The sequence below is a fragment of the Sapajus apella genome, unplaced genomic scaffold, assembly GCF_009761245.1.
Source record: "Sapajus apella isolate SASKATOON/1434 unplaced genomic scaffold, GSC_monkey_1.0 scaffold2103, whole genome shotgun sequence".
Classification (NCBI taxonomy): domain Eukaryota; kingdom Metazoa; phylum Chordata; class Mammalia; order Primates; family Cebidae; genus Sapajus; species Sapajus apella.
This window is the reverse complement of record NW_022439029.1, coordinates 1-11,057: the sequence shown is the minus strand read 5'-3', so window position 1 is coordinate 11,057 and position 11,057 is coordinate 1. Positions and strand designations below refer to the sequence as shown.

Sequence of the window (11,057 nt, the reverse complement as noted above, 5' to 3'; positions counted from 1 at the left end):
CACGTGTCCTTATAGTAGAACGATTTGTAATCCTTTGGATATATACCCAGTAATGGGATTGCTGGGTCAAATGGAATTTCTATTTCTAGGTCCTTGAGGAATCGCCACACTGTCTTCCACAATGGTTGAACTAATTTACACTCCCACCAACAGTGCAAAAGTGTTCCTATTTCTCCACATCCTCTCCAGCATCTGTTGTCTCCAGATTTTTTAATGATCGCCATTCTAACTGGCGTGAGATGGTATCTCAATGTTGTTTTGATTTGCATTTCTCTGATGACCAGTGATGATGAGCATTTTTTCATATGTTTTTTGGCCTCATGTAATTCATGTGTATTTTTTAACAGTGCTTAAGAAAAGATGCAGAGTCTCGTAGAAGAGAACTTCATATTCGAACATATGCAGTTATTCCACTGAATGATGAATGTGGGATTATTGAATGGGTGAACAACACTGCTGGTTTGAGACCTATTCTAACCAAACTATATAAGGAAAAGGGTACTAAAATTCATTCTTATAAGTATATAGTGTGGGTATAATAGTTACTAAGTTATATAATATGGATAAAATTGGTATTAATATATGTTAGTATATTTTTTTATATGTCATAGTGAAATTTCTAGATTTTATATACAGAAACACTTTAGTGTTTCCCTCCTTCTCCCCCATCCCCTCCCTCCCCTTCCTCTCTCCCACTCCCTCCCCTCCCACTCATCCTTCCCTCCCTCCTCCCTTCCCTCCCCTCCCCTCCCCTACCTATTTTGATTCCTTCCCTGTCTTCATCCAAAAAGAATTTGAGATAGCTTACAAAACTATATATGAATATTTGTTTTTCACAGATACTGGTTAACAATTCTGAAACTATTTTATGTGTATACAGTACTATTCTTTAGCAAATAAGTAAATATGTTGTGTCTAATGAGAGCCAGTTTTCTCACTGTTGGAGAAAGGAAAGGAAAGAGAGAAGGCTAGAATGAAGTCTGACATTTTAGATTGGAATAAGAGGCTCCAACTGTCCAAACCTGGGATAATTTGAGCAAAGAAATAAATAATGACTGTAAACTATTATAACTCATGGAATAAATAATTAAACATGAATCCATACTGATATAAACAAATATGTAAATAAATAAATAGAAGTAGGAATAGTTCCTTATATTCTAATACCATTTCAATGAATAAATGTAGAAAGGAAGATGGAAATAGGAAATCACCAATTAGCAAAAATTATAGTAATAATTATTATGGGCAATGATTATTAATAGATGCTAAAATTAATAGGCAAAAGTATGAGAAACAGGTTATTTAAAGAATCTCAAAGTATCTCCCTGTCAGATACTTATTAATTATAAAGGGAAAAGTATAGTAACTTTACAGTAGAGAAACAAAAATTTCTGGTCAGAACTCTTTACAAATGTCAAAGTAATGAAAGACAAAGAAAAATATTTCCCAGATTTAATAACATTAAGGGGACATGACAACTAAATGTAATGTGGAATCCTAGATTGGATCCTGACCCCCAAAGTGTGCTAGCGGGACAGCTGGTGGAATTTGAATAAGGTCGGAAGTTTGGTTAATAATACTGTAACAATAGAATTTCCTGATTTGAATAACTGTACTATTGTACTATGGTTACGCATGATATGAACATTAAGGAAGGCTGGGTAAAGAATATGTGGGATCTCCATATCATTGATGCAACTTGTTTTTATAACATCTAAACTTATTTTAAAATAAAACATTTTTGAAGTGCATATGGTGTAATATATTACAAATGAGTAGATCAGGTTCTGGAAGCTAAAGATACAAAATCAAGGTGCCATTAGGATCATGACCTCTCTGAAGACCTTTCTTTTGCCTTCTGGTGTTCTGTGACTTCTGGCTGTATAGTACCACATTGCCTTTATTGTTACATATTATTGTCTCTATTTTCTTACAAGAACACCAGTCATTGGATTATTGAATTAAGGGCCCATCTTCATGACTTTATCTTAACAATATTACATCTGCAAAGACCCTGTTTCCAAATAACGCCCACATTCCCGAGTACCAAGAATTAGGATTTCAGCATATTTTTTGAGAGACAAAGTTCAATTTATAACTTTAAGTAATACTGATAAATTACTATATTGTGGGTATTGTGCTAAGTATATTATGTACATTATTTTATTATTAACATGCCTGATTAGCCCTATTTTATGGACAGTGCCAGAGAACTTATGTAACTTGTCTAATTTCACAGTTGCAATACTGAAACTCAAAGGGACTTGAGTCAGAGTTCAGAGAACTTGCTGTTGACTATTTTATGAGCATGAAATATTGTGTATGGATTTGGAAATATATTTTTTCTTTGATAATTTGTGTCAGTATAATTATGTATATATACATATAATTAATATATATGTACACATATATACAAAATAAGTTCATTCAAAGGGGACTTAATTCTGAGTCTTATATTCTGGAACTGTTTGATTTCACAACACTGGTTTTAGTTAACATTAATTTTCATCAATAAGAGGCTTCACTTGAGTAAGTACAGTGGTCCCTCCGTATCTGGGGGATTGCTTCCAGAATACCCTCACATACTAAAGTCCACACATACTCATGTCTCACAGCCCTACAGAACCTACATGTATGAAAAGTCACCCCTGAGTATACACTGATTTTGCATCCTATGTTTCTGATCCATGTTTGGTTGAAAAAAAATCACATGTAAGTGGAACCACACAGTTCAAACTCACATTGTTCAAGGGTCATCTGTGTTAAGGGAAGATAATGTGATTTATTATTTTATTATACAATCAGTAACTTTATGCTTAATTGAAAATTTTTTATTCTTGTTTCTCAATAACAATTTGAATAAAAGTAGATGTTTCCTGTCCAAGTTTAACAAAAAAACTTCGTCCCTTTTTTTCATTTGGCTGATGTGATTCATGAATATTACTCTTCCTCTCAGGAGTGTATATGACAGGAAAAGAACTTCGCCAGTGTATGCTACCAAAGTCAGCAGCTTTATCTGAAAAACTCAAAGTATTCCGAGAATTTCTCCTGCCCAGGCATCCTCCTATTTTTCATGAGTGGTTTCTGAGAACGTTCCCTGATCCTACATCATGGTAAGTTACCAACAATATAATATGTTGTTATGATTGAATGTTTATTCTTAATATTTTAGATTTATATTTGCCTAATGTGGTATATGGATATTTCATAGGCATTGTGTTTCTTTTAGGTACAGTAGCAGATCAGCATACTGCCGTTCTACTGCAGTAATGTCAATGGTTGGTTACATTCTGGGGCTTGGAGACCGCCATGGTGAAAATATTCTCTTTGATTCTTTGACTGGTGAATGTGTACATGTGGATTTCAACTGTCTTTTCAATAAGGTATGTGACATGAATTACTCTTACTGATGGTATGTTTTCTCCTAATTTCCTTTCCTCAACAACTGTTCTTCCTTGACATACCTGTTAGAAGCAGTTATACTCACAGTTGAGTTACATTGAGAATTTGTTGACTAGTTTTCATCAGTGGATCACATAGTAATGCATCTTAGGATGGAGAGAACTTAGAAGAGTGATATAGTGCAGCTGGCACTGAATTTGAAGTCTAAAAGCATAGGTTTACCTTCTGACTCAATTAGTTATTAGTGCAGATCAGTTCATTTTACTGAGACTCAGTTTTAGAGACAGAGTAGTTTCCAAATCTAGCAACATATCAGAATTATCCAAGAATTTAAAAAAATTTACAGCAGTTGTAACACCCAGGAGATTCAGATTCTTTAGGTCCAGAATGGGGCCTGGGAATAAATTAAGGCAATTGCACCCATCTTTCAGGCCCCCTATAATTATCCAGTATTATAATCCTGCAGGGCAAACGGGTAGGTTACCACACTATTTTCTTCACCCTCATCATCTACAGGTTGCCTTGTGTTGTCACAAGAAACCAAGAAAGATCATAGACCCAACTGAGAACAAATCAGAGATAAAACACTGGCATGGGTTAATCATACAAGAGAGGAATTTAGGGTAACTGATTAGAGGTATGAAAGGTCCCTAGAAAAGGCAGGTTAGAGGACAGCAGAAAATAAACAACTAGACTTCATTATATGACATGTTTTATTTCCTTTATGAGGGATGTGAGTGTCTGACCCTTGGCTGCTTCTCTTCTCTTGTTTTAAGATGAAAGTATTAAAGCAAAGTAGAAATATGTGAGAATATTTGTATTTTATATTATTTAAGAAAGACCTTAACTAAGTTAATATGGGACTAAATATTGAATGCATAAAGTTTCTCTGCAATACTGCTCATTCACTATACTAAACTCAGTGAAAGGTAAGTCCATTTATCTTCTAGATCTTACTCAAGATCAAGTGTGGTTTCAGTTCCATAAAAGCAAAGCCAGAGCTATATGGCACCTTCATGTTATAAACCTCTAATGTAGTTACAACATAAATATTTTGAGTGTATTTTTGCTCTTTGCTAAAAGCATCTGTACATGGGGCCAGGCGTGGTGGCTCATGCCTGTAATCCCGGCACTTTGGGAGGCCAAGGTGGGCAGATGACCTGAGGTCAGGAGTTCGAGACCATCCTGGCTAACATGGTGAAACCCCGTCTCTACTGAAAATACAAAAATTAGCCGGTTGTGGTGGCAGGTGCCTGTAATCTCAGCTACTTGGGAGGCCGAGGCAGGAGAATTGCTGGAACGTGGGAGGCGGAGGCTGCAGTGAGCTGAGATCATTGCCACTACACTCAAGCCTGGGTGACAGAGCAAAACTCCGTCTCAAAAAATGAAATTAAATTAAAAAAAAAAGAATCTGGACATGAAGTTCTTTGAGTAAAGATTTTTAAATTCTAACATTGTTAGTTTGTAACGAAATGTATTGTTTCTAAGGGAGAAACCTTTGAAGTTCCAGAAATTGTACCATTTCGCCTGACTCATAATATGGTTAATGGAATGGGTCCTATGGGAACAGAGGGTCTTTTTCGAAGAGCATGTGAAGTTACAATGAGGCTGATGCGCGATCAGCGAGAGCCTTTATTGAGGTAATCATCTATACTTTGTAAATAATTTAGCAGTATGTTTTTATATAGGAACCACTTTGCACTGACTGAAAGTTTTCTTAAATAGCTTTATGCAGATATAATTTACATACCATAAATTCACCCCTTTAAAAGTACATACTTCAGTGGTTTTTAGTATATTCACAAGATTTTGCAACCATTACCACTATCTAATTTTAAAACATTTTCATGAACCCAAAAAGAAATTCCATAGGCATTAGCAGTCACTCCCAATACCTTTCCCCTCCCACCCCCGCTATCTCTGTAACCACTCATGTATAATACTTTCTGTCTCTGGATTTACCTATTCTGGACATTTCATATAAATGGAGTCATTAATATGTGGCTTTTTTTTTTTTTTTTTTTGAGACTGAGTCTCACTTGGTTGCCCAGGCTGGGGGGGCAGTGGCACAATCTCAACTCACTGCAACCTCCACCTCTCGGGTTCAAGCAGTTCTCTCCCTCAGCCTCCCAAGTAGCTGGGACTACAGGCACCTACCAGCATGCCTGGCAAATTTTTGTATTTTTAGTAGAGATGGGGTTTCACCATCTTGGCCAGACTGGTCTTGAACTCCTGACCTCGTGATCCACCCATCTCAGCCTCCCAAAGTGCTGGGATTATAGGCATGAGCCACTGCACCAGTCATATGTGGCCTTTCATGTCTATCTTCTTTCACTTAATGTAATGTTTTCAGTGTTCAACATGTATCATTACTATATTTTTTATTGCCTAATGGTATCCTGTTATATGGATATATTACATTTTATTTTTCTGTTCATCAGTTATGACATTTGGATTGTTTTCCCCTTTTGTATTGTAAATAGCATGGCTGTGAACATTGTGTACAAGTTTTATGTGGACATATATTTTCAGTTCTCTTGTATATACTTGGGAGTGGAATTGCTGGGTCATATGTTAAATGCTACACTTAACATTTTGAAGAACTCTCAAAAATTATTTTCCAAAGCAGTTATAACACTTTATAACCAATAGTAATGCATGTGGGTTTCAATTTCCCTGCATCTTTTCCAATACTGGTTATTGTCTGCCTTTTTTATTTTACCCATTCTAGGGGTGTCAAGTTATATCTCATTGTGGTTTTAATTTGCATTTCCCTAATGACCAGTGATGGTGAGCAGCTTTTCATGTGCTTTTTGGCCATCTGTAGATCATCTTTGGACAAATGTCTATTGAAATCTTTTGCCCGCTTTTAAATTGGGTTGTCTTTTATTCTTTTTATTTATTTATTTATTTAAGACAGGGTCTTGCTCTGTCACCCAGGCTGGAGTGTAGTGGTGCTATCTCAGCTCACTGCAACCTATGCCTCCTGGATTCAAGCAATTCTCATGCCTCAGTTTCCTCAGCAGCTGGGACAGCAGGCATGTGTGTGCCACCACATCTGGCTAATTCTTGCATTTTTAATAGAGACTGGGTTTTACCATGTTGGCCAGTCTGGTCTCTTCAACTCCTGACGTCATGTGATCCACCTACCTCGGCCTCCCAAAGTGCTGGGATTATAGGCATGAGCCACCATGCCTGGCCTATTCTTGAGTTGCAAGAGTTCTTTTTTTTTTTTCCTTTTTTTTTTTTTTTTTTTTGAGACGGAGTCTCTCTTTGTTGCCCAGGATGGAGTGCAGTAACACAATCTCCACTCACTGCAACCTCTGCTTCCTGGGTTCAAACAATTCTCCTGCCTCAGCCTCTCCAGTAGCTGGGACTATAGGTATGTACCACCACATCTGGCTAATTTTTGTATTTTTAGTAGAGAAAGGGTTTCGCCATGTTGCCCAGACTGGTCTCAAACTCGTGAGATCAAGCCATCCACTCTCCTCAGCTTCCCAAAGTGCTGGGATTACAGGTGTGAGCCACCCCATCTGTCCAAGTTGCAAGGCTTCTTACATGTTTTGGATATAAGACCCTTCTTAGATATGATTTTCAAATATCTTCGTCTATCTGTGGGTGGTGTCTTCACTTTCTTTGATGATGGCCTTTGAAACATAAAAGTTTTAAATTTTGATGTAGTCTAATTTGGTTTTCTTTTTGTTTTTTTTCTTTTTATTCTGGTTATTTTGGTGTTTCTGGTGTCATAGCTAAGAAACTATTCCCTAATCCACAGTCATGAAGATTTGCACCTATGTGTTCTTTGAAGCATTTTCAACTTTTAACTCTGCTATTTAGATCTTTTATCTGACTTCAGTTATTTTGTATATATGGTGTAAGGTAGGGGTCCATATTCATTCTTTTGCATGTGCGTATCCATTTGTCCTAGCACCATTTTTTGAAAAGAATATTTTTCCCCTCATTTAATTATCTTGGCTTTTTCGTTGAAATGGTCAACTGATTTTCAGCAATATTCCATTGACTTATATGCCTAACCTATGCTAACAACACAGTGTTTTGTATACTATACATTTATAGTAAATTTAGAAATCAGAAAGTGTGAGTAACTCCATTTTAACAAATGCAGCAATTCACTTCTTACTAATATTAGTTGAAGCTGCAAAGCTCCAACTTTGCTTCCCCGCCCCACCAAGATCATTTAGCTATTATGGTTCCCTTGTATTTCCATATGAATTTTAAAATGAGCTTGGATTTTGATAGAAATTACATTGAATTTGTAAATCAATTAGGGAGTATTGCTGTCTTAACAATATTAAGTTATCTGCTCCATGAACATGGACTGTTTTTTCATTTATTTGCATCTTTATTTTTTTCATAAATGTTTTGTGGTTTTTAGGGCCAAGTCTTATGTTTATCTTCTAAAAACTATATTCCTAAGTTTTTTATTCCTTTGATTTTATTATAAATGGAATTTTCTTGATTTCATTTTTGGATTGTTCATTGCTAGTGTATAGACATACAACTGATATTTATATATTGATATTGTATCTTGCAGTCTGCTGAATTCATATATTAGTTCTAATAATTATTTTTGTGGCTTCCTTAATATTTTGTCTCTGCAACAACATGTCATCTGCAGACATGATTTTACTTTTTCCTTTCTGCCATCAATGCCTTTTATTTCTTTTTCTTGCCTACTTGCCCTAGCTAAATCAATGTTGAATAGACATGCCGAAAGTGGACATCTTCGTCTTGTTTCTGATCATAGAGCAGTCAGTCTTTGACCTTTAAGTATGATGTTAACTGTGGGAAACAGATTTCTTGAAAGAACCTTTAAAGCTTATTTATTCACCTTCTTTATTTAAAAGCTGTCTATCAGACATTATGATAGAGTACTGGTTAGTTGGACATAGGCAAAAGCAAATTCTCTGAAATAGGAAGTATATCATCATGTGGAACAGTTACCAAGAGCCCCTGTGTTAGTCTGGGGAAGTTGAACTTAAAGTATAATAATAATTAAGTTGAATTAAATTTTTAGAAAAGAACTAATTTATAGAGGAAGTAGTTGATAACTTAAAGGTAAATAAAATTGACCATGCAAGGGAGAAGAGAGTGTTCTAAGTGATAAAAATATTGAGGCAAGTGAAGTCATGGCCTGCCTGAGAAATACAGTATGTATTCCAGAGGGTTAACTTCCAGGAGGTGTTGCTAAGAGATGATGCTGGACAGGTAAACAGGAGCTAGATTATGAAGGTCTCGTGTAGGGCCTGTTATTACATTATAACTTTGCCTGGAGAGCGGCCAGAAGTCATTGAAGGATTTTAAGAAAGAAAAAAAAGGGGGCAGGGGTAAAATGAGATAATCTGATTTGTACTGTAGGAAAAACTAGGGTTCTAGTTGGGGCTAACAGCTGGAAAACTAGTTAGAGGTTTATTGCTGTAACCCAGGAAAAGATGATGGTGTACTGGACAGTGTCATGGCAGTAAAGACAGAGATAAGTGAAGAGATTCCAAAGAGATTTAGGAAGAGAAATTGGATGTTAGAGGAAGAGAGGACAAGAATGATTCCTAGATTTTTGTCTAGGGCAAAGGGGCAGATGCTGATGATCTTTAGTGATTTGGAGAATACAGGAGAAATAGTTGGGAAAAGGTAATGAATTTTGTTTTGGAGATACTGAGTTTGAGGTGCTCAGAACATATCCAACTGGGTATTTCCCATAGGTAATTGGATTTGATGTTTAGAGTAAAGAAAAAAAGGTCTCGGTTAGGTCTGTATGGTAGCTATACATTCTGTATGGTTATTGAAGACATGGTAAGGATTAAACTCCTTCATTCAACATATAGTCATTTACCAGTTCACAAGATACACTTAGAGATGGCACACACAACTCATCTTACTCTGTCCTCCTCTGACTGTCCTCTATCTTGTCTTTTTCCTGCCTTCCCTTCCTCTCACACCAAAACAGAAATTTCATATAACTTAGTGAAAAGGTAGTAATGTGTATTATTAGAGTATTACCATTAGCTTCTAATCCGCCACTTAAATACTGATGTTAGCAAGATTTCTTCTTGTAAAGATAACATTGTACCACAATATTTATTTCAATTTTAGTGTCTTAAAAACTTTTCTACATGATCCTCTTGTGGAGTGGAGTAAACCAGTGAAAGGACATTCCAAAGCGTCACTGAATGAAACTGGAGAAGTTGTCAACGAAAAGGTTAGTAGAAAGTGTAGCTTGATATGGGCTGTAGTCTTCATCTCTACAAGTGAACTTGATATGTAGCTATAGTTCTCATCTCTGTGCATGAGAACTGCTTGGAAATACTGTTAATGACTATTGCTTACTCTGAAATCTAGTTCTCTAGTATCACAGTGCCATAAGTGTTCTTTATTGTCAACAATGTTGACATTATTAGCATTTGTATAATAAAACAGTTCATGGCACACTTGTTTAACCATAGACAATTCACAGTTATGAGATACAGTAGGAAAAACAAGTATAAATTGCATGAACTTAATAGAACAACAGGTCTGAGCTTTAATATCATGATACCAGTGTGTCACAAGCTATCTTAACAAATGCAGCAATTCACTTCTTACTAATATTAGTTGAAGCTACAAAGTTTGCAGATAGATTTGTTGTTGCTGTTTTTGAGACAGAGTCTTGCTCTGTCATCCAGGCTGGAGTGCAGCAGCATGATCTTGGCTTACTGCAATGTCTGCCTCTCAGGTTCAAGCAATTCTCCTGCCTTAGCCTCCCGAGTAGCTGAGATTACAAGCGTGTACCACCACGGCTGGCTAATTATTATATTTTTAGTAAAGACGGGATTTCACCATGTTGGCCAGACTGGTCTAAAACCCCTGGACTCAAGTGATCTACCCACCTTGGCTGCCCAAAATGCTGAGAGTATAAACATAAGCCACTGCACCTGGCCCAGATAGTTATTTTTAATAAGTTAGAATAGACAGAGGATTTTTTTTTGGGGGGGGCACTCTTACATCTTTAATAAGTCTTGTACAGGCTTACTAAATACAATTAAGAATTATACCTACTATACCCTAATAAAGATTAAAAATTTACAATCCAGGTAACTACCTTAAGAGTTTAAGTCCACTTTCATTCTACTGATATAGCCTGAGGAAGGTTAGACACATATGCCCCCGTCCTTCATGTCAACCTTAACCCCTTTGTCTTGAGAAAGGAGGTTTAGCTGCTTTTTTAGTTCTTCAATTTCTTTTTCTTGCTCTATTATCTTTATCTGTACGGTGATATTAATATTTCCAGAATTTTGGTATAAAGTTCACTCTGTAGCAGTTGAATAGCAGATGGTTTCTGGGACATGTTCCTTTTCGTTAAGTTCTAGATACAGTTGGCTTATACTGGATACCTTTTACTGAAGGATTCCACTATTTGACCGGTATTTGACCAGTTCTTGAACCTGTTAAAACTTCTGCTTGCTCCATTTCTATTCTAAACAGCTGAAAGAGCTCCAGTAGGATCACAGTCAATCTCTACATATCTAACTGGACAGAGCAAGCCCTGATCTCTACAAATTGTTTTTTTTTTTTTTTTTTTTTTTTTTATTTCATTTTTGGTTTTGGGTTTATTTTTAAGAAAAAACAAATTTTTTTTTTAGGGAAACACATGGTAG

General features: G+C 36.1%; 1 protein-coding gene across 1 annotated transcript; it reads left to right on the top strand.

Annotated features, from left to right (window-relative positions):
• Nucleotides 1-298: 298 nt before the first annotated feature.
• On the top strand, nucleotides 299-10,057 carry LOC116547116 (serine/threonine-protein kinase ATR-like). The gene is made up of 5 exons (XM_032273171.1): nucleotides 299-498; nucleotides 2,960-3,116; nucleotides 3,233-3,386; nucleotides 4,894-5,045; nucleotides 9,517-10,057. Exons 2-5 carry the CDS (start codon nucleotides 2,968-2,970, stop codon nucleotides 9,686-9,688), a joined length of 627 nt encoding a protein of 208 aa, XP_032129062.1. The 5' UTR covers nucleotides 299-498; nucleotides 2,960-2,967; the 3' UTR covers nucleotides 9,689-10,057.
• Nucleotides 10,058-11,057: the final 1,000 nt, after the last annotated feature.